This window comes from Aquila chrysaetos, chromosome 16 (assembly GCF_900496995.4).
Source record: "Aquila chrysaetos chrysaetos chromosome 16, bAquChr1.4, whole genome shotgun sequence".
Classification (NCBI taxonomy): Eukaryota; Metazoa; Chordata; class Aves; order Accipitriformes; family Accipitridae; genus Aquila; species Aquila chrysaetos.
The window spans coordinates 21,598,583-21,626,106 of NC_044019.1; the positions used below are offsets into that span (position 1 = coordinate 21,598,583).

At 41.0% G+C, this 27,524-nt stretch overlaps 1 protein-coding gene across 1 annotated transcript; it reads right to left on the reverse strand.

Annotated features, from left to right (window-relative positions):
* Positions 1-10,452: 10,452 nt before the first annotated feature.
* On the reverse strand, positions 10,453-25,828 carry RCN1 (reticulocalbin 1). Its single transcript, XM_030039601.1, has 6 exons — positions 25,575-25,828; positions 20,467-20,660; positions 18,688-18,866; positions 18,088-18,148; positions 14,999-15,198; positions 10,453-14,062 (listed from the first exon to the last, which is right to left on the reverse strand). Exons 1-6 carry the CDS (start codon positions 25,799-25,801, stop codon positions 13,955-13,957), a joined length of 969 nt encoding a protein of 322 aa, XP_029895461.1. The 5' UTR covers positions 25,802-25,828; the 3' UTR covers positions 10,453-13,954.
* Positions 25,829-27,524: the final 1,696 nt, after the last annotated feature.

Genomic DNA, 27,524 nt, shown 5'->3' on the forward strand with positions numbered 1-27,524 from the left:
CTTGTTTCTCTCCAAAGTTTACTTTGATCTAGACAAATCATGCAAAAAAACAATGCCATCATACTTTTAATTCAGTAGAGCTCAGTTACCATGAAAAACTTCACCTTTCCACTTTTTATCATTATTACAGGTTAAGGAGCCAGATAGTTCTGCTAAAGGCGCTTTGCCCCAGTAACCTGTTGCAAAGCAGTCATTGTGAAGGGCTGGCACGGTCTCTGTCGCCTGTGCCATCTGCCATCATGTCAACCAGAGGTAACATGCTGGAACGCTCTGGGGCTGAGATTGGGAAGGACAGTGCGTGCAATGAGTTACAGCCCCGTGCTCCACCAAAGCTTCTGAAGGACCTTAACCAGGAAATGCGTACAGCTCCCAGTCACCATGCACCGATAATTAGAGTCTGAGAGAAGAAGGGCCGTTACCTTCACTCAGGCTGAATGAAGATGTGGTGCAATAACTGCAGAAACCAAGGGAAAGAATTGCTCCTCAAATGTCTGCCACTGCAGAGGTGAAGTTGGTCATGCACTGGTGGTACTTCACACAGGGATCAGCTCAGCTCTTTATTCGGTTTGCCTGAATGTGAGTCAAAGTACTTGCCCTTGATAAGTGCTGTCAGTGCATAATTTGCATTGATACAAGAGAGCAGTAAAGGTTGGAAAAAGCCTTAAAACCCCCTTATAGCAGTATTGAGGTATGTTGCACCAGATACAGTTGTATCTTAGAATAGTTGCAAATTAATTCTTTAAATATTCCAGGTAGTCACTGTGTTTTAGTTTGATCTTTTTCACTCTCAGTCTGGAAAGTGAATTCTTAATTCTTTGGTTTTGTTCTGATTTAAAAAAAAAAAAAAAAAAAAGAAAAAAATTAAAAACCCAAACCAGGAAAAAACCCTATCATACTGAGAGATTTTGAGCTGTATGATTCACTTTTGGTTTTGTTTCATTTGGTTTAGCCTTCTTCTTTTAATACTTAATCAAATCTTTCACTTCTCATATTCTATGGATGGGTTCAAAAGCTTTTTTGTTTATCTTACATATTGTTCCATATCTGTCCTGAGCCATGTTGGCTCCTCTTGTCATTTTGACACTGATTTACTGGAATGAACTTATATTTTAAACTCTGTTACTGTTCTTTAAATGCCTTCCATTCCACATTAACATTTCTCAACAATAGTTAGTTCTAATTAGTTTTTTCCAGCCTGTTTGCAAATCTAGCACGATGCCTTCTGAAAATAAACTTACTGAAGAATATCAGATATTTTAAGATAATAAGTGATCAGGGGACTTTGCTGCTGGTAGTTCATCTATGTTCTGTGTGTGCTTGTATCCAATTATAGACGTATCAAATAGTCATTTAACTCCTAAAGCAAGAAGTTTAATTCTATTAGAAGATCTGTTCCAGAAACTCTTTTTTTTCCAGTGACCTATAGTTGAGTTTCAAAGGATTTTGAGTAGGTCATAGATTTCTATTAAGAGGTTCCAAAAGAGCTCTCAGATTCTGACATGGTTTAACCCCAGCCAGCAACTCAGCCCCACACAGCTGCTCGTTCACTCTCCCCATGGTGGAATGGGGGAGAGAATCGGAGGAGTAAAATAGAAAGCTCATGGGCTGAGGATAAAGACAGTTTAATAGGGAAAGCAAAAGCCGTGCATGCAAGCCAAAGCAAAACAAGGAATTCATTCACCACTTCCCATGGGCAGGCCGGTGTTCAGCCATCTCCAGGACAGCAGGGCTCCATCACGCATAACGGTGACTTAGGAAGACAAACGCCACCACTCCGAACGTCCCCTCCCTTCCTCCTTCTTCCCCCAGCTTTATATGCTGAGCATGACGTCCTATGGTCTGGAATATCCCTTGGGTCAGTCGGGGTCAGCTGTCCTGGCTGTGTCCCCTCCCAAATTCTTGTGCCCCCCCCAGTCTGCTCGCTGGTGGGGTGGGGTGAGAGGCAGAAAAGGCCTCGGCTCTGTGCAAGCACTGCTCAGCAGTAACGAAAACATCCCTGAATTACCAACACTGTTTTCAGCACAGATCCAAAACATAGCCCCATACCAGCTACTATGGAAAAAGATTAACTCTATCCCAGTCAAAACCAGCACATATTCCTATTGACATGTTTTGGTGGCATTCTCACTGCTCGCTGATATGCGTGTACCTGTCCTTGCCTTGATCTTAAATAGGTTTTCCATTCTTCTAGAGACAATGGAAAGCTACAGCAGTACCAGGATATCTTTATAGGCCTCAGTGAAAGAAATTTGCATATATGTTAACATTTTTATTCTGTTTTAATCCAAACAGCTGAAGAATTTGCTTCCTCATCTGTCTTCCATGTGCTGCTGCACACACATCCATTACATGTCTTCTACAGCAGCAAGAAAATTGTACAGGGATGCTTTACTCGGTGTTCCTTTTTATCTAGGAGGATTGTTTACAGCCCAATTTATTTTAAACAGTGCCTGTGGATGTACATGAGCATACATATGTTGAAAGAGAGAGATAAAATATATCTTTTTGGAGCCAAACCAATTAATACTAGCTGAGGGTTGATGCATGTGCAGTGTGCCATTCTGATCTGTGTGATTGTTTTCTCTCTCCCTTGCAGGTTATTTCTTCATGGTTTGGTGGTCTTGAGGTATGAATTTTAGTCAAATAAAGTTAAAACTGTGGTTGTTTTATTACTTGTATTACTGTAACTCTTAGGAATCCAAGTCATGAGGCACAATTTCACTGTCCTAAGCACTGTACCAGCGCTGAACCAAAAGACATTGCCAAAGAATTTACAGCACAAGAAAAGGGAAAGCGCATGGGTGGAGGCAAAAGGAGGAATGCATGCGGGCTGTGTTCGACACCCAGGGTGGGACTGGTGGAAGTCCTAAGAAGTTTCTTCCTCCCCACTCTCTGAAATGTCAATTGATCTATTAGAGAGTTTCCTTTTTTCCTCTCAGTTTTGTCTTGCTGATAGAGAAAACATAATAATGTGCTGGTTGGCAGTTACATTTTTAGAAGACGTGGCTGAGGAGAGCTTTGGGAGGGCATTGTGAGCTAACTAGAGACTTAGAAAACCCTCTCAAATATAAGGAACAGCATGGGAGCATACACACAGTTTTGGGCTTCTATTTGACCTTTAAAAACTGAACCGTTTGTGCTGTGGGTGAATGATAGGAATAAAACTTTTCAGCAGTGGCTGAGAGACCAGGGATATTGGGGACTGTAGGGTAGGTAGGCTCTATAGAGCTTTGAAAGTGAAGATGAGTCCCCTGGAGTTTGGTGGAGTGGAGAGAGTGGAGTGTTGGCTTTGCTTTGGAGTAGTGCTTTGAGCGGAGCATTTGCAGGGGCAAGTCTGTTGTCAGGAAAAAGACACTGTAGTAATAAAGCTCTGAGTTGTGAGGGATTGCCTGGTTAAAAGGTTTAACTGTGTGGACGGACAGGAGAAGTCTTGTATAAAAAGAATCTGCAAGACTTCAAAGATTGCATTCCAGAAACTGGGTTTGGATGGATGTCCAAGAGAAGTGTAAGTGCAACTTGATCAAAGCGAACTATTACACCTCGCCTGAGTAGATATTTACAGCAAATTTGGCACTAGTGTTTTTCATCTCTCTCAAATTTTCAAGGGGAGCAGAGTACAAAGTGAAATAGATTTCATCTGTGCACAGGCTAGTTTTCCAGGTTTGACTGAAGAGCAGTTGGATAGGTAAAATTCCTCTCCCTTTGCAGTACTATTGCTGCCTATATATCCCCATCTTTGTGCCTGCTGCTTCTACCCAAAGCCTCAATGCCAATTCCATGGCACTTAGGTGACCTTCTAAACACCGGTGTTTGGCTTGTTTCCTATATGCCAGAAGGTCAGTGAGATACAAGGATGACAAGTGAATGAGTGTACCCTTGAGAGAAGAGGATTTTTGGATAAGAGAGCTGTGGTAATCTCAGCAAGAAAACCGTCTTGCTCGATTCCTCTGTGTTGTACCATGGTATCAAAGAAATGCTTGATGCTGCTGTCAGATTACCTTTCTTCCCAAACAACCTGCAGGACCTGCAATCTAGGCAAAGCACTCAGATTAAAGAAGCAAGCAAGGCACCGCACAGTACTCCTTAAGCTGCTACATGAATTTTGTGCATTCCCGTCTGCATCACACAGCCTCGTCCGTGTACCTTGTTATGGCTTCCTTGTGCTCCTTCGTGGCTGTAAGAAATGTGAGCGACTCCTTGCGTAACTGCCTCTGCTGAGCGGAACTGAGGCGGCAGCTCTGTGAATCACACGTGCATCAAAAAAAAAAAGGCATAATAGGGAAGGGACAAGTGTGGTTCTGGTAATACAGGGCTGTTTTTTATCTGAGATTGTTCCGAGTTTTACCTGGAGCAAGGTAGGATGGTGCAGAACTGAAGAGGGTACAGAAAATCTAAGGCTTTGCTTGCCCTCCCTGAGCCTGTGTTGTGGTTAAGCTACGACTTGCCCCTTTGACTAAACTGCAAGGTGCCACGCTTTGCTCACAATGCGTATCATCTTTTCCCATTAAATGTATTTTTAAATTTAATTTTAAAATGCGCCTTTGGAGATGGTATAACCATATCCACAAAGCATATCTGAAAATTTGGCAGGCAAATAAGTGTAAAACATTTGATTTGATGCTGTTCTAATCAATGCTTGCTAACAGCGTAGCATCCAGGTAAAGAAAGTATAAAAATATGGTATAATGCAGTGGAATGCAAAAGTATCTTTTCAGTTCTATTCTGAGAATGCAGCAAAAATAGCCCGATGTCAAATGCTATTTGAATATCATTTCTTAATGTGTCTGATATGCTTATTCTTTATGTTAGCCCACTGATATCTTGCTTATGCTACAAAAATTTAAAAATATCTATTTTAAAAAAATATATATTTTTTTTTTTTTTTTGCCTCTAGGTGTACTGAATTAGTTTCTTGGTTTCATTCTCAATTCCTTGTGGTTTTTGCAATGACTGATTGATGCCATTCCTACCATCATGTTGTATAAGAGAATTTGATAGTTCTGACTTAATAGCTCAGTATATTGTTTACAAAATCTAGTATCTCTGCAGGGGAATGGATCCTACACAGTTTCACTTCTTGCTGTTACCATCTTGCCAAATTGAGAGAAGGCGGCTGCAATAAATTCTAACACTGGTACGAATGGTCCGATATAAATATTAGACAATACTAGAAGAAGTAGCAATAAGAAAGCTACATAAAAAGCTTCTCTGTAAACCCTGACAGACGCTGCAGTGGTAAAGGCAATACTGTGTGAGGTTGAATTTTATTCTTCATTATCAGTGTGCAGTAATAGTAAAGCAAGCAGATAAATGGGAGAAAAAGGTATTAAATGTACTGAATATACTAAAATTAAACAGCATTTTTAGCTAACTTAGTTGATCTGTACATCATAGTAGAACCATCTTGCTATATTGTCTATAACCTTTAGCCACATCTCGGATTGCAGGCTTGAGTTACGTACTGACAATAACCACACTGTTTTGCTGACTTATTTTGACAGTTTATGTCCGGTTACTTTCAGTGATTTGCAAAGCTGACATTTCCCTTTAGTGAACCCGAAACACTTTTCTGCTGTATTGCCCAGATATTTTTAACATACCAGACAGTAACAAAAAGCAGGGAAAAGAGAAGAGGGCTTCATTCTCAATGAACCCATGAAGTGGGTCTTACAGCAAATACGAGGGGTGAAGGGAGCTGTAGTATAAATAAGGATTGGGCCTAAGATGAATATATCTGTGGTCAGAGGCATATTTTTATGAATTTCTTGTCACACTACTGTTTTGTTCCTTAGCAGATATTCTTCTGATATTGCAATATTATCTTTCCTTATGGTAAAGTGTATCTGATTGAGTCAATTTATACTGACAGCTTTCCTATGTTAACTTCTATGTGAATTCCCAGTTCATTTAATATTTTTTCCTCCTGCTTCCCACATTTGAGCTACCTTTGTTCTGTGTCTGAAGGATAGGAAGCTGATAGTTATTTTATATTTATATTTCAAGGCTGCTTAATGTTTAATGAGGCTGAATATGTTGTAAAAAGCTTCAGAACACTCAGACTGGTTAATATTTCATGCCTATCTACAGAGACAACTATATCGATCTTTTAAGCATCTGCTAAACAAGACAAGGAATAAATTAGATTTTGGTCAGTTTGATTTGGCTGGTGAGTTAAATAGCTTTTAGAGCATTATCACCTTTTAAAATGTTTTGTTTCCGGTTGAATAAAGTAGATTTTAAAGGCAGTATTTCATAGTGTCATTTCTCATTGCTCTTCATCTTGCCTGCTTTATTTCAACCGTGTTTGTGTATGTTATGAAAGGATGCAGACACATAAAGGGAGGATATTTGCACTATCTGCTTTATGCACCCATAATTATACCTTCCGAAACCATAGTTGAGGGGGCCCTACTTGTCTCTATTGACTGCATTTTGGACCTAGGTCTCCCCTATTAAGCTAGTGTTTATTTACATCACAGTTACAGGCCTAGAAAATTCTCTGAATACACTGCAAAGCTGCACCATAGATACAGTCTGATTTAGGGGAAAACCTACCTTATGCCCAAGTTCCTTATCCCAGAGGACCCATTTTAATGTCATATGCAATCTTCTTTTTCACATGCTTTGGGGTAGCAAATGTGAAAAGTTTATTTCCTTGAAAAAGAGGGAAAATAAATTATTATATCCATTCAGATGTCTACATAACTTTTCTGTAAACCTAATGCTAGTTGACAGCAAGGCTTTTGAAAGGTCCTTTTTATACTGAAATAATTTCATAACCTTTTTGTGATGATTGAAAGTTTCCAAACTTTGCATCCAGCACATGCAGCAATTGTAGAGCTGATATAACAGAGAGATTTTTATTAAGAAACTAAGTAGGCAGCCTTGGAATAAAGTCATGGGGTTTGATTGTTAGCTCAAGAATGTATCCTAGAATTTTAATGGTCAGGCAACTACATTGAAGAAAGACCCATGCAGGAGACATTTGCTAGTTTGACTAAACTCAGGTATAAATTTCTTCTTTTATTGTCTCTAGGAAAACAGTACCCTGTAGCCTATAAGAAGTATACAAATACTTTTCTTGTATAGTGTTCACTTTTAAATGTTTTTGTAGTAAATTAAATATTCCAACTCAGTATAGCCCTAAATCTGTCTGTTCCAGGTTAGACGTATTTTTGTTCATAAATATAGATGGGAATAATGGAATAATACGCTTTTTAGTCTCTTGCATTTGGTTTCTTTGTTTAACTATACTTTGCTGTATCCAGTTTGGAGCAGATGTAATAGTTGTGAAAACTTCCTTTCTTCGGCATAAAGCATTTAAAAGTTATCAGTGACTTGGGAAGATTTGGGGGTTCTCAGAAATGTTGTGACTGTGCTGTTAACTCAATTTAAAACTTGAGGACAAAGAAAGACTAGGGAGACACAGGTAAAGGAATTGATGCAAAATCTAAATGAAGACCAGGAATGGAGAAGTCTTTTGGTTTTGTTAGATTCTAGGACACCTCTCCAGCCCCTCTTTTCCCTTCATTTCTGCTGCCTGTGGAATTCACTTGTGAATTCACCTTTTAAAAAAAATCCTCCCTATGATTTTAAAATGTTTCCTCTAAATGTTACCAACTGAAGGTTTCAGGAAGTTTTATCTGTCTCAATTCTTTTGCACTTCTTCATTTGAGGCATTCTCAACTAGCGTTCCTTTCTTTTCTGTGTCCCAGCAACCAAGGCCCTGTGAGATGCAGTGAAAGCAATGTCAGCAGAACTTCAGTTTAGCTGAATTTAAAGTTGATGAGGGGGGGCATTGGGAGTAATTTGGGGGGATGTGTCTAACCTGTCAATCTAGTCAACACTATTTTTTGTATGTCTGTGTTATCTTACAGTTGCTCTAATGTTAAAAGCCCCCTCCCCCCCCTTCCTTTTTTTGTCTTCCTGAAACATTAAATTTACTGGCTTTTATCCAAACCGAAGATATGTCCTGAGAAGTTCTGAGAACATCATGCTCTTGGGAATTCAGTAATTGACAAATAGAATGATTCTTTTCTTCTTCTTCTTCCTAGGTACTGTGGTCTTGATACCAACTTGTTAACTTGAATTGTAGTGGTGGGATTCATGGTGACCAACACAGCGTTCATCATCATGCACGCATCAAAATTCCACAGAATCCAACAGCAGCCTTAGGTGGGAGAAGACAGTGAATCCTGGAACAGCGTATTGAGTATCTTTATTTTTACACTTTATTTTTACCTAAACCTCAGCAATCTGTTGGGTACGAATGCAGCATCTTCAGTGATGGCTGTTTCTTGGCCAGTGCTGTACTAGAACTGTTTGAGAACGTGGCATGCGCTATGGGATTATCAACTCATGTTTCTGTGCCACCATCCACAAAAGCACCATGGAGCCTTACTGAGGATTTTAAGGTATGTATTCAAAAGCTATACTACTTTTTCATTAAGTTTTTGTACCTCCATTGGTCCAATGAACTTTCATTTTAAAGGTTTTCAGGCTATCCCCATATAAAGAAAAGATTTCCCACTTAACTGTGAAAGCGTCTTGATGCATATCTAAATTCTTGTTGATATGATGAAACATTGTCATTTCTAATATGTGTCACCCTGAATTACTATTCAGATTCAGTATCATGCCATGACTTGTTCTATATAGCTGTCCAGGAATTTCAGGTATGTGGTGGTTTCAGACCACAAATGTGGCCAACCTCACAAATGTGAGGCCAACTACAAAACACTTAAGCAAATACTAAAACTTCAAATGCTAGCCAACCAGATCATATTTGGACACTTTATGATTATGAAATAAATTCTTCCACAAGGAAAATGACGAACATGCAGTATATGAGCTCCAGAACTCTGCTGCTCTCACCAGAGCCAACACTTGTGCTGAAGATGGATATCCCTTAATTATCAATAGGAATAGTAGTGTGTATAAATGATAATTGTATTCTTGTCACTGGCATAGTGAAGAGACACTCCCATCTGTTGAAGATATTTTACCTTATCCTGTGGAGAGACAGAATGCAGGTGTGAAATTGCCTGTTGTGTCACATACACATCTGTGTCCCTTGTACACTATTTCATACTATGGGAAAGCGGGTAACTTGTTCTTCTGAGGTTGCTTTGAAATTCATGATGTTTGGAATAACCTATACAGCACTTGAGTTTGAGGGACATCAGTCTTACTGGTGCCTGAAACTTCAGTGGAAAATAATCTTAAATTCTTCCTTTGTAATTAGTGAATATGGTTAATATGCTCCTTGCTGGACATATTAAATAGAATATAGCCCATACTAAATTGGAGTGATGAAAAGAGAAGGGCACGGCTTATTAGTGGTGGATGGTTCCAAGTGTTTGACTACAAGCTGAGTCAGGTTTTACAAAATCATAGAATCATAGAATCATTTAGGTTGGAAAAGACATTCAAGATCATCGAGTCCAACCATCAACCATGCCCACTAAACCATGTTCTGGAGTACCTTGTCTACACGCTTTTTGAATACCTCCAGGGATGGTGACTCAACCACTTCCCTGGGCAGCCTGTTCCAACGTCTGACAACCCTCTCAGTAAATAATTTTTTCCTAATATCCAACCTAAATCTCCCTTGCCGCAACTTGAGGCCATTTCTTCTCGTCCTATCTCCAGCCACCTGACAGAAGAGCCCAGCACCCACCTCACTACAACCCCCCTTCAGGCAGTTGTAGAGAGCGATCAGGTCTCCCCTCAGCCTCCTCTTCTCCAGACTGAACAGACCCAGTTCCCTCAGCTGCTCCTCATGAGACTTGTGCTCCAGGCCCCTCACCAACTTGGTTGCCCTTCTCTGGACACGTTCCAGCAACTCAATGTCCTTCCTGTAGTGAGGGGCCAAATCTTTGGCCTTGAAATGTTTTCTGTGGCTCCTTCTGTCACCCTAGCTCTATTTGCTAATGGTAACTTGCTGTCTAGGAGTGATGCCACCATTGCTCAATAAAATGGCTATGTTCACTTGAACACACCAGTAAAATACTAGACACTGTCTTCCATGAACTAGACTTATGCCCTAACTATCTTACATGAGTATGAATCAGTCTAAATTCCTAAAAGTTAGTGTTCAGTAGTAGTAGTACGGAGATCAGGACCTGATGGTCATAAGGTTATTTCTAGCCTCCAGTCCCACCATCCTGTTGTTCTGTTTGCCTTTGGGTGGTCAAGGCCTTTGCCTCTCTATATAGGGACTAGGAGTTCTGCCATTAACTTCGCGGGGATCAAGATCAACTTCTGCATTGCAAATAGTAAAGCGTTATGCAACTATTGTAAGATATGTGTGTAAGTGTAATTAGATCAGGATAGGCTGCATTCTCCTTTCCTCAGGGAGTTATGTACAGTACCTTGATTGGAACAGGAGACAGGTTTAACCTGATTGAATCATTAAATGGAAATATAAGACAATGAACATTAGCCACTTAGTTCATTTCATAAATTCTAATAATTAAAACTGCATGTGCAATAATAATGGCTATTCCACATATCTAAGCAAGAAAAATGCACCTTTGATATGTTGTGGCATAGGCATAATGAAAACATTGAGTTAATGGAGGATCTATGTAATAAGTTACCGTACAGAACCTGCAGTTGGAAATATATAAACACATTTCCCAACAGAATTTCACTACATCACAACTCATTAAGAAAATCGACAATAACTGACAAGATAGGCACAAAATGGATTTTCATGTTGCTGGGATGAAGCATGGCTCCCAGCAATTAATGGTTTTAGTCATATTAAGCAGATAAATAATGCTATCTGACATTACAGTATTTCACATTACACTAAAATTTTGTAACATTTGCTCATAATATGACTTGAAATATGTTACCTAGGAAAAAAAATGTTATCTCTGGAACAGTCAAACCCCATTAGAAACCTTAGGCTTGAAAAATCACAATGTTAACAGTTATATCCCCTAGCAAAGGTTTGCGTTCCTTAAATAGTGTTAAATTTAAACCCAGAAGCTCTAGTCTCTTTTGGAGTTACTCTTCCTTAGTGCATTGAGCTTGAAAGGAAAATTTAGTGCACAAAATGTACTGTGCATTACTGAATGTTTGTAAGTGAAACACTATGAAGAGCTTGCAGAAAGAAAAGGGTAGCCTTTAGAGTGAAATCACATCAGTGATACTTACATTCTCTGAAAAACTGTTTCTATATTCTGCTTTATAAAAAAGTTCCTAGTCTTAATATAACCCCATTACCCATTATTGATAAATAATTTGATTATTTTGAACCTCATTCTAATTGGAATGTTTGCCTTTTTTATAGCTGGATATAGTCTACCCAAGTCCCAATTTTTTTGTAAAAAAAGATTTTACTGTAAAATACTATGGGGCTAAATTTGCAGTTTGTGCTACCATGAATAACTCCTCTGATTTCAGCATTCTTACTCATGTAACTATAGTTTTATACTGGAAAATGCCCAGTGTGTTCCAAGCCTTAATAGGAATTAAGAACAAACATGGGAACACGATTTCTCTCTCATGTGACGCTAATTCTAGTCCAAATTCATTGAGTAACGTGGAAGAAAATGCGATTGCTTGTCAAAGTTCAGATGCAGTTTTTTGTTGGGACAGTATGCAGTGGATTTGGAAGTGTCATGTTTAGCTGAAGGCAACAATGCTTAGTGTCTCGGCACCCAACTCCCACTGAATTTCAACAAGAGTTAGCAAACAACCTTCCCTTGGGCTTCAGTGAAAATCCTTGGCTTAGTATCCAGTCTGAGCTGCAGTTTCACTTGCAGGAAACAAGCTTTTTTTGAGGTCTTTTAAGGTAGTTTCCTGAAACAGCAGAAGAAAATCAGTGCAGAGAGTGTACTGCAATTCTGTTACTAAAATATAAAAATGTTAAATTTTAGTATGAAAGGACTACTACTAAAAAAAAAAAAAGCTCTCAGGACGGTTAGGATTATCTAATACAACAAACCTTTCCAAATCCAAGTCATAAACAAAACAGATAATCTTTTACATGTGCCAAGATACAATTTTATTGCTTCTTAGATAACACTGCGTTTAGGCATTTATTTAACTTGAGGGTGCTGGAAAAGCAAAAACAGTTCGCTTATGTCTTAAGACATTTGTCCTACTGTATGTTAGTGGAAGAGGTAGGGACTTTTTCAGAGACATTGCTGGCAATGTCGTAAGAAGTGCACACCAAAAGCTTAATAATTTTTCTACCAAGAACATGTAATCTCTGCCGGACTCTGGTATCTAGATTTAATTATCTTCAATTGGAAGATGTTAAAATATTTCACCACAGTTCTTATATGACCTTATAAAAATGACACTGCTATGGAGGTCACAGTTCTGCATTGTCTCATGATGATTTTCACAAATCTGTTATATTCCTGAAGTATATCACAACCTGGGGGTCTCAAAGCTCCTCTCTGGATGGTTGTGTGATCACCAGTGTGTGATGCAGTAGACCAAACCCTTCAAGGAACCTCCAGGTGAACACTGGTGTGGAGCCCTAATCTCTTAGTATTAGCGTTCAGAACAAGTTTTAGTGATAGCAATAGGAACTATGTATATTGGACTTATTTCTAGCTTTATCTTTTTTTTTTAATGAGGTGAAGAAGAAACAGTTGGTGCTGTATGTCCAGCTGCTGTTTGTAGATACTGCACCACCCAGTGCTGCAGGAGCTGCCAATGACCCAGTGCTCTGGGAACAACTGGCTTTAAAGGCTTGGTTTGTGCTTTCACATCATCTCTCTATGGTAGCCTGTGTTAGTGTTATTGCACCTTCATAGTATCAAAAAAGAAGTACTGGTTTTATTGTGCTTATTTTAGAACCAGTACATCTAAAACCAACCAAACTTATCTAAGTTGGGTATATAAAAATATACATGTAACAGCTCACATTATAGAGTAAAAAAGAAAGCACCTGTGTGGAAAGCTTATCCCTTTCTTTGGAAGGAAAGCTGTCTTCATGTAGTTGCTTCAGTAACACATACTTGTACGTATATACATACAAAACCAAAACTCTAGCCATATAAATCTGTCCTCTTATGTGGTAGACAAGACAGAAGGCCCAGAGGGGTGATATGTCTCGTTCTTTCTCCATCACAAAACTGCTGCCATTCACACTGTGTGAACAAGAGTATGGCTTGGGTAAAGTGCGAAAAGCGTGAGATAAATTATGCTCCATGTGGCATAATTCCTCCCAGGAAACAGCATAACCAACAGCCCACAAACAATTGTACGTTATTCTGTTGTCAGAAGGAGCAGCTGTCACTATGAACTCCACAACCCTCGCTGAGGAATGCCGGCACAGGGTGTTGGGCCACATGTGCTGTCTCTGCACTGTGATGGGAGTTAAGAGAGAAGGGCCAGTTGTACATGTTGCACTTGTAAAGCAATGAACCAGAGGGCTGCCGGATACCTTCTGCGGCACCTCTGGCCCAAACCAGGAGAGAAAAACAGCGCGCAGAAAAAGGCCGTGGATCTTGTTGTGTCAAACCTTTTCTCTGGATTGGAGGATCAAAGTATAACTCTAAATTGTTATATGCTATTAAAAAAGATGACCAAATAGCTTAGTCTGTTTAAACATTATCCTAGCTGCATTTCACTATAGTTAAAGTGGGTATTTGAAGAACATATTTCACTCTTAAAGATCCTTGCAATTATGTTTTTAGAAGTGCCTTTTCCAGGTCAGGCTCTAATCTATTAAGAAAACTTACTTTTTTATTTTTTCCAAAATAAAACTGTAGTAATTAGATATTGCGTTTAACCATGTGAAAAGAGTAAAAAGCTATTTCTACGCTGTTTCTGAGGTAATAAGCTGGCATGTTAAAAATATATTAATGCAAGTCATTCGGCTGTGAGTGTGTCCCTTGCCCATCTTCCCCCAAAAGACAGGATGGACACAACGATTTCAGTAAAGTGGAGAAAAGGTCTGTGGCATACTGGATGGTATACCGTATCATAGTTCATCATGGTTTCTTGTGAGGTCCTCCCCATAATTAGTAGCTTGACTTCCAACGAACATATTCCAGTTGTCTAGAACCTCCTCTTTTGTTAGTTTTTGATCCTGGTGGGAGGAAAATAAAATCTGTGTAAGAACATTTTCAAAGCTAAGTAAAAGACACACCAGCACAGACTTACAAGAGCCCTGGGAAATAGACAGTTCTTCAAAGCAGCAGACTGCAGGTTCAGGAATCATTGTAGCTGTCATGGTGAGTGAAATTTGGACCCCAGTGGAAGACAGAAGTCCCACTGGCTTCAGCTGTGTCAAACTGCTAATTGAAAGTTCTTTGTAATGCACTGCCAAACAGCATATGGCTTATCTGGTATGCAGTTTTGCCCTGTGGTTTGGTTTTGCCTTCCTGACGTAAAAATGAAAATCCTTTGGTGTACTTTGTTAAAGATGGTTGTTTATGTTAGCAATTTATACAGTCTCTGTGTAAGAGTGTTTTGGCTTTTCAGGTTCCAACTTTGCTTACATTACACTTCTGAAGATCACCATCTGGGATCCACTGAACCATTAATCTCCCACATTAGAGGAAGTGGATGTATTGAGCCAGTCTTTAAGTCAAAGATGTGTGATTATAGAAATGGGGTTTTTTTTGCTACCTCCTATGTAATGTATCTTTTATTTTTCTCTTGCAGTCTAAATTAGCATACAAAAGCCATGACCACTCTTAAAAGGAAAAGGAGTATTTCTACTCTGTTAAAACTTCCAGGTTTAAGATGATAAATAATTTCTTATCTAACCTAATGAAAGCCAAGGGGACTTCTAGAGCTGATAAACTGTATTTTACTACATTTACTTTGTGATTCTAACTCTACCAACTGAAATGAGGATTGATACATTAATATGCTAGCAATTCTAGTCTCTAAAACTTCATTTAAAGTGTTCTAACAAGAAAAGTTATTAGGAATAAATTCTTGCAAGCTGGTATGTTTAAAAAAAAACACAACACCTTATATAGCTTTTAAAAAAAGTATACTAGAACACACTAAGTACCTTGTCTACATCCGATTCATAGACTAAGTGCCTGGCTTCAGCTAGTGCGTGATCATAGTCTTGTGGGAGAATCCAGTGCTGAATCTCCTCTTTGTCCATCTTTCCATCCTTGTTGAGGTCACGAAAATCTGAAAACTGTTCACGTTCTGTAATCACCCAGTCAGGCTCTGGTCCACCCTCTTCATTTGCAAACATATCAGCTGGAAAGGAAATAAAGCTCTCACTCGAGTCATACTTAATTTGCAAATTATGCACAAACTAAAGACATTTGCACAGTGTTCCTAGAGGAAGACTAAACTTTTCACTCTTTGCACAGCGTTTCTTTGTACAGAAAATGAAATGCAGGGTGTAAATAGCGTAGCTGCATGTACCTTCTCTCAAGCGTATTTCTTCACTGCTGGTGATTCTGTCCATTCTTACATTACCCTTGTATTGTAACAGTGCATTGCTGTTAAGGCTAACATAAGAGGTGAACGTGCCCAAAGGCCATCATCAACTGAAGTTCAGAATGAAAAAAATTCTTTAAGGATCTTTAGTTAAATAGAAATCATAAGCTTTAGTGCTACGCTCAATCACATGGGGAGAAAGGAACTTGGCAATTTTATCTTGTCCCTGCCATCAAACGTCTTTGTGGGTAAGAACAGACTCCAGCCAGCAGAGTGGCTAAGGGAAAAAAGGCACATGGGAAATTTAGGAAAACAAAAATTGCCAAATGGAACTTGAATGCTTTTGTCCTGCTTTTAGAGAGGTCTGTGTAAGAGAAACTCTTCTTAGTAGGGGAGTCCTTTTTTAACCATGAAGTGCTGCAGCATACTCCAGTAGACGGTATTCTTCTACAAAGACAGACCTGGAGAAGTCATGAATCAATGCTGCATTCTGTGTGAGAAACCATAGGCAGTGCACTTGTCACAGATTGGTACCTTGGGATGGAGTACCATTTGTGACACAGGATGCACAGATTACGTACATGAGCTGCTCTGTGTATCAGTCCTGTGCTATATTTAAGAAGCATCAGTAGGAAAATGCCACAGTGGCAGCAGTTAACCTGTATAAACAGAGTTGGGAGAGTAGCAGTGATTATTAAGAGCAAGTGATTTGTAACTGTTCTTTACAGCATAGGCCTTCCAAATAATGAGTGTGTCCAAATAAAGTGTGTCCACTTTATTCTTCTGGTCACTGTGGCCAATCGTTTTCTGCTCATCAGGGCTGCTTATTCCTAAAGTCTTCCACTTTCCTATTTATAATTAAAGCCTGCTTTGTGATACTACTCCTGTACTTTTTGGGTTTGGTTTTCAAGGATGTGCTAAGGAAAAGTGCACCTCACATGAACAGTCTCAGGGCCAGAGGCTGGCTGGTATCTATAGGAAGTACAAATGCTGGTCTCGAACCTTGGAATAACCTGCCCCGACCCTGCAGTGTGAGCATGCACACTAGGGTGAAGCTCTCTATTGGCAGAACTGTCCACAGTGTCCCTGAAATACTCTGTTCGCTCATGCACAATAAGAATTTAGCGCTCTCTGCTTAACATGACTAGGGATATTTTGGTTTGCTGCTTGTGTAAAATCTAAACCAATTTTTGTAAAAGACAAAATAGGAGGAAGGAAGAAGGAGGAGGGAGGAATCGTTCTATAACCTTCAGCAGATTTCCCCATCAAATACCTGATCTAGAAACTGAAATTTTTTTACTTCTTTTTGTTGTCCTTATAAACAACCAAAGAAGAGATTTGGTTTTCTGTTTGTTTTTTAACCCCACTTCATCAAAAATAAAAATTATATCTCAAAAAGGGAAGTAGGAATATTTTAAGCATAGTTTTCCTCAACTCATGAAGAAAACTTCAGACAACACATTCACTTTCTTTTTTCATTTCTCAAAGTGCAAATTATATTGTTTATTTGAAGAAACTGACATGTCCTGTCAATTTGATTTTTATCATCCTTGCCAATGTGGGGTGATCGTGACTAGAACATTCTATGTTCCTATCTATAGAAGACAAGAAAAACCAGCATTCACATGGTAACAAATGTTGACAATTACCTTATAATTATATGTAGGTAATGTCACTGAATGAACTGAAATTACTGTGGAAATTATGCTGCTCTGTTATTTCAGTCATAAATGAATAGCATTTACATTCTGAGGCTAAATATAATTTACAAGGAATAGAACCCCCCTGCCATTAATTAACATGTGTATATTGTTCCTGATTATATGTGAAGTGATCTTTTATAGCACCACTAGAAACAGAAAGATTCATCTGAGTTTGCACTAATGCTTTCCTGGTGCTACTTTCTTGATTTAAAACCCTTCAAAGTGAGTGCAGTGGGAGAAGTTAGCTTTTGGTATCAGCATAATGATTCAAAAGGCTAAAAAGTATTATGTACTGCTGATCTTCAGTCTTGCTTCCATTTTGTCTTCATACGTCTCAGTGCGAGACAGCAGCTAACTGCCTAGTGTGGAAAGTTTGTGCAAATTAACTGTGACTGATCTGTTGATGTTTCCCATTTTGTTCTCTTTCTGCCACTGAAGTAATGCACAGCTGACTTTCACGCGCTTCACAACTTCTCTGAGACTCTTAAAGCTTAGTGCTGGTTTTACACAGTTCATTGTTAATGCACCTTCTATTTCTAGAAGAAACATAACGGCATCACCATTAGGGAAGTATGGGGTTTTCCTTACTAATTAAACTAGGAAAATAACTAGTAGAAAAAAGGTGCTTCCCAGCTATTTTGCATAGTCAAATACCATTCAAAACTGGGAAGAGACTAATTCACTTTCTGATCCTCCTGCATTTCTAAATAATGCCTTCAAAAAGCTGTTAATGTGGTCAAGTATACAGAAAATATTCCTGTCATGAAAAATATTATTCCATACCCTCCTAGCCAAATTATACAAGAATAAGAGGAGAATCTTATGCTGGAAAGTGTGAGGAACCTTTTGCTGGTAAACTTTCTGGGTTCGATGGTTGGTTTAAAATAGTTGAACTGGAGCATAGAAATGTTCATCTTTGGGTTGTTAATACTGCTGCAAGTTTGAGAGAAGATGGACAAACAGACTGGACATTATATAAGAAACAAATCTCAACACTTACCAATGTACTCATCTTGATCCACAAAACCATCCTCATTTTTGTCTATGTCTTCTAAGGTTTCCTGGAAAATAGTTTTGCATCAAAGTAATCAAGAGAGAACTAAGAATTCTGGCTACTCGCCTCTTCGATCATTTAACGTTTTGAGGCCTTGACCTGCCCTTGTACACAGGCAAATGTACTCTCTCACTGACTCCAGTGTGATTGTTGTTTATACAATGAATATACAAATATCCTTTCATGTTGAAAAAATTCCCTGCATGAATGAACTGGACACCATGCTTAAGTTTTAAGTTAGGGGCAGATACAAGCTTGCATCACTTAGCTGCCACATGTCAACATACCCTTCCTTTTATTTTGGTGTAAGTCTGTGCCGCAAGACTGTTTCTTGATTCCATTTAAGAGCTGTCTAAGTACATTTAACAAGTCCTTCTTATACTGAATGCTCTAAATCAATTTCATGAAAGGCATCCTCTTCTGTTCCCCACTTAGCTATTATGTGTGTGTCTCTTTCTAAACCCTGCATGGAAAGGTTAGAAAGCACTTCAAAGCTCATCCAAAAAATAAAAGTAAAAATAATGGCATTGGTTTTGCTCTGCTTACTAAGACAACGATGTTTTTCATATGCTCAAACTCCTCTGGGTGAAGGAAAGCAGTGAATTCTTCACGAGTGGCAGCTAAGTCTCCATCCAGATCTGCAGTTTTGAATCGTCTTTCGTCTCTGGGCAGCATTTTCTTAAAACTGTGCTGATCAGTTGCATCTTGGAATTCTTCTGGATTTTCTGCAAATTAATCAAGATGATCTCAAAAGTATGTTCCTTTTAAAACTTATTACCACAATGAAGCACCCCAATTTGCTGATAAGAGTCTAGAAATACAAAGGCTTATTGCTAGAATAGCTGCTGTATTAAAATGGAACTTCTTTTTCCTGTGAAGTTTTAAATTCAGGGGTCGAGTACTTGGTTTAATATTTAAAGGTGACTTAGTAATATAGGTAAATGTCTGACTAAGCCTTCTGTTGCAATCTACGATAATGGATTTTGCAGTATTGTATATTATCCTTCATAGATGTATTATTTTAATCTGCTTTTACAAGCACTGCTTAGGCAGTATTTGGGCTGATTTCATTCACAGAAGTTTTATTCTTCTTAGGAATCAGTACAATCTACACAACTTTTCAGTTTCAAAAAGCAAGCAAACCAAAGAAAAGTGGTTTCAGAAGGTGGCAGACTGACTGAAATTATCTAACTGCTACGCCTCTGCTACAGGGAACCTAACAATTATTTTCAGTTTAAAACAATTACATTTTTTCAGGGTGTTCAGTGGCATAAAATGAATGGTATTTGATGTAATTTTTAAAATAGAATCACTAAACTGAAACATGAAAAATACTCATATTATAACAATTTCACAATTCATATGTTGGGAGACAAACAGTTGAAAAAGACGAGGCCAGGAATCACAGATGGGAATTTTAAGTGTGCATTAACACAAGACCACAATGTAGTAGCTGTTCTCCAAATCTTGGGAACTACAGAGAGCAAAGACAACAGGCTGACAAGAGCTCCCAGGGATACTGCTGCAGGGATTGTATGTCAAATGTTTCCTTCCACAAATGTAATAAGCTCCATTTTAATCTAAGGTAGACTTAGGAATTATTACTGCTACTGGAAGCTTGCTCCAGGAACTGCCCCTATGGTAGGTAGATATTGTCTGCATTTCCAGTAAGTATAAATGGTCAATTAATACTGATTTGTTGTTCTGTCAGCACTGCCCTTTAGCTTAAGTGATCTCTTCTCCTCCTTTCCCTTCATTAACTTATAAAAAGCAAAGGGAATGTATGTGGGGGGAAAAAAAAAGATTCAGGTATATTTTTTGATATGTGTTTCTTTTGCCTGATTTGTTAAGGATTTCCATTTGCAGTTGATCATAGTCTGAAGCATGTTATTCTGCAAGAACTATTTTAATCAATAATTTTGCTATAGCTTAGACCCAGCCTAAATTTTAGCATCTAGACTCTTAAGATTTTAGAGAGACTGAATTAATAAATGCTGGTTAATTATGCAATATATTACTTTTTAATTAAAGTACCATTTTAAATGTTAAAAAAATAACGTATTTCTAACTGGTGGAGACTTTAATTCAGCTTTGTCAGTACATTTAATAATCCCTCTGCAAAACCTTCTCTGTGCTGGTGACCCATGTGGAAATGGCTGCAATAACCAACTAAGAAGTGCTTTTGACCTCTGAGCACCTATAAAATTCAATGCGATTTTCAAGAGTCCTAAATGTGACACTCAACTCCTGTTGACTGTAAGGCATGAAATCATGCCTTACACTCTCAATCGTCTTTGAGCATATAATCTGAAAATGTTATCTTACCTAGATAATAACCATAGGTGGCTTGTTTGTATTCTTCCCAGGCAATTTTATTGTCCTTGTTCAGATCGTAGTCTTTCCAAACTTTAGCCACATTTTCATAGATATAGCGTTTCTGTACCCGTTTAATCCAGTTTTTTAACTCCTCTGTTGTGAGATAGCCATCTTTGTTGTCATCTATTCTATCCACAATCTTCCTGTAAAAAGAGACCAGCATCCTTAAGAGCTGACAGAAAAACAAACTGCATGTCAGTCCAACTTTAGTAATCTTTATCTGGCCCCGATTTTCCACAAAAATGGAATGCCCAAAACTTATAAAGCTGTCCTACTGGCTAAGGTTTTCTCACATTTTGCAGATTATCCTAAGGGATATGTCTCTATTCATTATTCAATATTGCTATGAATAATTGAAATGGAACTCGCACGATCAAAATTAGTGAACAAAGTGCCTCAAATATATACCTGGATTTCTTAGGTTGTTTCTACTAACTTCGGGGGACCTGTTCTTCACTGTCACTAGGGAGTGGCCATGCTCAGAGTAAGAGACACTAACTTCACCACGGGAGAAAGTCTGTACTGGAGCTTGCTGGAGGCAACCAGGGCAAAAATCCAGGATTTTGTGGACACCTGCAGTTTCTCCTGTGGCTTTCCAGCAGACTGATGCTAGGGTGGAGTGAGTTATATGACTGTGTAATGCTGGGCATGTATACCATGTACAGTCTTCCCTTCCATTCCAGTCCCTCCATTTCTGTTTCTTTTCTTTCTTTCCCAACGAAAACAATATTGCTTGTGTTGCCAGGAATGCCTGTTACTCACTAAAGCAATAGCTAGTCTGCAGCAGGTCTCCGGTCATTGCTGACAATTGGGATACAAGCCACTGTCCTGTGTAAAGCTGCTAGCTTCAAGTCCTGTTGAAATCAGCAGGAGTGAAAGGTACTGGTGTACTCCCAGGGAAACTTCCATCTTTGAAAAGTTCTGCACACAGCTGCAGGTAAAACTGACCTGAAAAACTATGTTAAAAATAAAGAGGCAATGCTCTCCTCTACCATTTAGGTTCTCTGCAATAAATCTCTCAAGGGATGCCTGTAATTGCTAAACGCCACCAGTTTGGGTCTGAGCTTGTAAAACTGGCTTCTGTCCCAGCTACAGTGGAAGACCAGATGATAAAAACCTTTATCTAAAATAAGAATGCAGCTTTAATCCCGTAACTCGTAAGTAGGCTTGTCATAGCATTATTACATTCTGGGCACTGGCCTTTGGGAAAATATATACCCTGCTCTTGGAACTGGGGCAGGTAGCACCATGTCTCTTCTGCTCATCCAGATTGGCTTTAGGCACATCAGCAGTTTTAACCCTTGTATCACTGCTCATGAGGTACAGGAGCAAACTGTCTGTAGTTGCACTGCACCTAGTTTGGTGACCACCCGGTGGCCAACCAGAGACAATCTGAACGACTGTTCCCCATAGGCTCAATCACCATGCCTATGGACGCATTATATGTCATTTCTAAGAAGGGGTAAGAGCAGGAGTTGACTTGTCTAAATGCTGACTTGAGGTTCAACAGGTGAGCTCCCTAATCCTCCAGGTAGCCAAAGGGCACAGGGGAAAGTTACGCACTTTTAAATATTCTTTGCATTGCAACATCTTGGTTCTCCACAAAGAAACAAACCCTGGCCAACTGGAACTGCTCAACTAGCAAAGCAATGTCTTTTCCTGACCCTTACTTATGGAAGTGGCAAGTAGAGTCAAGTAACAGCAGCAGCTTCTGCTGAATTTCCAGCAATCTCGTGCGAGTCTGATAGTATCAGACTGAATTTATAAACATGGTATTTCTGAGCTACGGGCGGGGAAAGGGGCTGCTGAATTTGCTTTCTGAAGTAGTAAAGTATGAATTAACCGACTAACTTTTCTCTTTTGTACAGATCTCATGGGGAATTGACTGCCAAAGGTCCCTTTCACTGCACGATGGACTGTATTTGTCAATAGATTTGCCCCACAATGAATTTGATTTAATTGGTTTAGCTGATATTTCTTTCTATTGTTAAATATATTAGTTATAATAAATGATTCTGCTTGCAGCTCTTTGGTATTTTTAACATGAAAGAAGTCAGGGCTGTTTACCAGAAAATGTTTCATGCCTCTTCCTTTTCACCTGTTTGTATAGGTCCATTGCATCCATGTGCACTATTTCACTCTGCTTCCCAGTTGAGGATGCGGACAAAGAAACAGTCTTGTCTACAGGCTCCCAAAGGTACAGGTAAGAAGCTATCACATGACTCTGGACCTCACTTTTTATACTGACAATTACCTGTAAAATGGCTCAGGATCATTCTAAGTTTTATAGCGGAGCTAATGCACATCGATCAGTCTGAAAAGCCTTACTGCCTTTATTTTAAATAGTTAATTCTCAAATACAGCAAAAATTCAAGGAGCATGTTAACAGACACAAAACGCCAGCTCATACATAGGAATTTACATGCACAAGCATGTAATACCTAAGAGCTTACTTTCTCCCTTTAACTGAGGTGGGATTTCAGTCACTATTAGTTTCCCACCTCATGATAAAGAAGCTAGAGGGCACATGCAACAGGTACATACAACCTGCTATTACAGAGATTTAAGCTGCCATTCTGCAAAGACATATGGTGATGAAACAAAGTTGGGGCAAGGAAATCATGAAGTGGCTGAAAGAGGACGGCTTCCCCTCTGCACCTGATATGAGTACCACTGTATGTTGATCAACTCTGGCCTTGGCCTGTATGAAAAACAGAAACATTTATATTGTGAGGATCTGTAACCATCTTCTATGTTCTCTGAAAATGACAGGCCCATCACAAATGGCAGGGAGAAGGTTCAGAGGACTGCAGCCCCACTCCCCTCCTTCTTAGCCCATCTCCAGTCCGTTAACGCAGTCCTTGGATGCCGCACCAGGATTATGTCATGCTTCTCCAAAGTCAGGTGAGTTGTGGTACAGCACATGGGTGGGCAATGTGTGATTCTTCCTTTGTCAAGTGATCCAGTGTGGGAGGACAGGGAGAAGGGATGCCCCTGTCATAGAATCTGTCATAAGGGCAGGTGCACTCCCAGGTCATGATACGATTATGGGCTGGTATGTGCCACCATCTCAAACCAAGACCATACTGTGCAGCTGCTCCTCCACTGAGGCCGCAGGTAGTTGAGTTTGCAGGGCTGCTTCTGTATACTAGCTAGCTCCTTTTCGTTTGCTGGAAGAAGGCAACGGTAGCTTTGCATTACTGCTGTCTAGCCCTGGAATTCCAGTCCCAGCATTGGTCACTGGGATGACCAATGTGCTACCACCCTTCTGAAGCAATGTAAAATGGCTTACAAATGCAGCAGCATGCACTTTGGTTAGCTCAGCAGACTGTATGTTCCCATTTTCTCACAGAAAGCATTTAAAAATAGCTTTTCATTAAATCTGTCTTCTTCCTAAAAGTCAGTATTTGCTGAGAAGTGACACTATCGCTAACCCTCACTGCAAAGGTCACCCATAACAAAACTGTTTTTTTCAGTATATCCGATTATTAAACCACAATAAAAAGAAGAAACTGAAATGTTTTAAAAATCCTCTCTCTCCTCTACCTCCCAGTGTGCTATCTGAAATTACAAGGTTAGGAAATGCTGGAAGTTATGAAAATTTCCCACCAGGCCCCCCAGGCACCACATCTCTGATGTTCTGCTGCACAATGCTCACCCCACAATGTGGGCTTTAGTCCTCAGAGGGACATTTTAATCACCTCCATTTAAAAGGTTATTGACTGTGGCTGGAAGTTAACATGCCTGTGTCACCTCTCCAAGGTGCACACAGTGAGATCACTAAAGGTTAAGCTTCCTCCCTGCTAAGTTAGCATTTGTAAAAACTGTTTAGAACCAGCTCTATTGTTAAATCGTATCCCCTACTGAAATACCTATACTGGTTTAAGTGTAGACCAGTTTCAAAAAGGCCTGTCCATTCTGGTGACACACTCATGGGAATCTAAGTCACAGATCACATATGCTGAGAACATGGTTTCTTTTGCTCCTTCTTGAAACAATGTGGATGAAACTGGTCATTTCTGATAACCACTTTATCTGTTTACTCGCCGAGATACATGTAAGTAGTAGTGACAGCTTCCAGAAGGATCAAGAAGTTAGTCAGTGAGATAACAGTGATACTGCACTAAGCTCATGATGGAACTAGACATACAATGAGTAAGTATCACACCCTATGGAAGGGAAGTAAAGGCAAAGGTAATCTTGATGAGAACATGCAGATATTTTAAACAATTTTCTCGTTAGCAACTACATAAAAGGATCTTTCTTTAACTACTGTTAAACTTTGTTCTAATTAGTGATCTGACTTCCAGTAGGTGTAAAGGAGGGAGGAGCAGTAACACAAGGCAACTGCTGCATGGACTCCGTTCTTGGCGTAAAAAGCAGCATGGAAGCAAGAGCAACACTGTAAGACAGTGGGCAAAGATGCCACGAGTGGAAAAGCTGTGGGAAGGTGGCCTCAAGTGGACCTGTAAACGGAGCAGTAAAGAAGGGATAGTTTAAACTTGATTCACACTACTATGGCCCAGGCCAGTGACCCAAAAGGAGCTGCAGCAGCAAAGCCCTCCAGCGGTGGGCGAGGTCTGTCCAACACCGGGCCCAGCACCGCACACCGCAGCTCCCTCCACGAGGCTTACTGCTGTAGGACCAGAAGAGGCAGGAGAGAAAAATGCAAAAGTGAAGAACTGTTGGCTGCTCGTTTGCAGAATCAGCGCGGGCGTGAAAGAAGTCTAACCGAAGAGGTAGCGCTGGCCGCACGGGGAACTACTCCACGAGCCCCCCAACGTGGGACGGGGCCAGCCTCTCCCGCGGGGCCGGGGAGCTGCAGCGGGGCAGGCGGCACCCAACGCCCTCCAGCCGCCCCCCCCCCCCCCCCACTTTCGCCAAGCCCCCCGCCGCCCCCTCGGACACGCAGGAAGAGGCAGCCCCGCACCACCTCCCTTCCCCGCGCCCACCCCGGCCGGCGGGCCGCCCCCGCCGGGCCCTCCCCCTGCCACGTTTCCGCAGGCCGTCGCGACCGGGCGCAGCAGCCCCCCCCCCCACATCCCCCCGGCCCTTACCCCAGCCTTTCCCGGCTCTCCTCCGGGCTGAGCTGATCGAAGCTCCGCGCCTCCTCCTTGCCCAGAAAGGCCTCGTGGTCGTACTGGAAGCCCGGCCGGTCCTCGTGCTGCGCGGCGCCGGGCCGCGCCCGCTCCTGCCGCGCTGTCGGTTTGCCCAGGCCGGCCGGCGGCAGCAGCAGCAGCAGCAGCGCCAGAGCCAGGCACCGGCCCGCCCCGCCGCTCCCCATGCCCCGCCGCCCCTGCCCCGCGGGCGCCGCGCACCGAGAGTCCCGCCGAGGCGGCGGCGGCCAGCACCCCTCCGCTGCCCGGCGCCGACCGAGGCCGAGGCGGAGGCGAGGGCTGAGGCCGGCCCCGCTCCTCGCCCCCGCCCCGCCCCCGGCCTGTCACGGCGGCGGCCGCCATTGGGCAGCGGCGGCCGGGAGCGCGGCCCGGCCCGGCCCGGCGCCACGTCTGCAGAGGGGCGCGAGCCGCCCAACGGCCGCCCAACGGCCGGCGCGGGCGTCCGAGCGGTCTGTCAGGAAAGCCGGGGGAAGCCCGAGCCGCGAATCGAAGCGGGGGGGGGGGACTTGCAGTCCTCTTCCACTCATGTAGCATCGTGACGTTCCGAGCTTATACCGTTAAAAAACTACGCCGGCGCCAAAGAGCGGCTCCTGTCTGTGAGTCGGTGCAGTTTGGTCATCCAGGGTAGCAGGTTGATGGTTTCTGCCATCATCCCAAATTGGTTAGGAAAGGACGAAAGCATGATTTTTTTTTTCTTTTCAAGGCAAGTAACAAGGCTACGAGTGAAAATAAAAACCCCACCCTGTGGCTCTGTCTTGAGTGTTGCGGCAAGCCGATACCCAAAAGATGTAGGAGAAAAAAGGATGTCAGCACTCTCAGAGAGGATATTTATCATAACAGGGTCACTATCACTGTAAGGGAAATGAACTCAGGGTACTGAAAGTTTCAGGAGAGAGAAAGCCCAAGTCACTTAGCAGAGAAAAAGGTTTTGTTTTTTCCTTAAATTACAATTGATTTTGCTCAAAGACTGTAAAACTCTCTAGACAGAGGTAATTGAAATTTGCACCTACGTAGGAAAAAATTCCTTTTCCTACGTTATATCCTTAACTCACTACTAGGGAGGATTGTCATTGTATGCAACATGTTGTACCTTAACGATCCTGTTGCTAAGGGGTCCCATGTTAGACTATCCATCGAACCATGCAGATAAACATCACCACCAGAACCATGCAGATAAACATCACCCCCAGGGCTTGTCTGTCCGTTGTTACTTTGGTCCTGAGGTTACTACTGGTTTCAAATTGCAACGTCTGACTTGTCAGCCCGGCCCACGGGGTATATAAACTGTATTTAACAATAAACAGTGGCCTTTGGCTGTACCACTAACGCTGACATGCAAGATGGTGAACCAGACCACAGCCTCCCTTCCACTGTTGTTACCCTGGTAGACATCCTTTTGACCTAAACCTCATGTGTAGCTGAACCACGCTTGGCACAAGCTTGACAGCAAAAAGGCGGTGTCAGACACTTCCACATTGGCTGTTTTCTGCCTTTTGGGACTCGTGCAAAGTGAGAATGAGAGCCATGCAGGGCTAGTGATGTTTTTGCCTCAGAACCACTGGTGACAGTAGCACATTTCAAACATTTAAACAGTCAAATATGTCGGTTTGTTACCTGAGTCTAGAGAGAATGAAACACTAATGCACCCTTTTCACTTCAGTCACATGAGCTGCCCTTTGCTTTAGGCCTGGATAGACTGTCTCTCTCGGTGCGTTTGTACGTCCACAGCTGAGCAAGTGCTTCAGTGCTGTTTTGGTGAGAGCTGTGATATGCGTCTGCCAGCCTGAAAATGGTTCAGCTAGTCATACCAGCTGCGTTTGAGTTTACAGAGCTAGTGAGATGCGATGCTTTTATTGGTTTTTTTTGTATTAAGCATATACCTGTAAAACA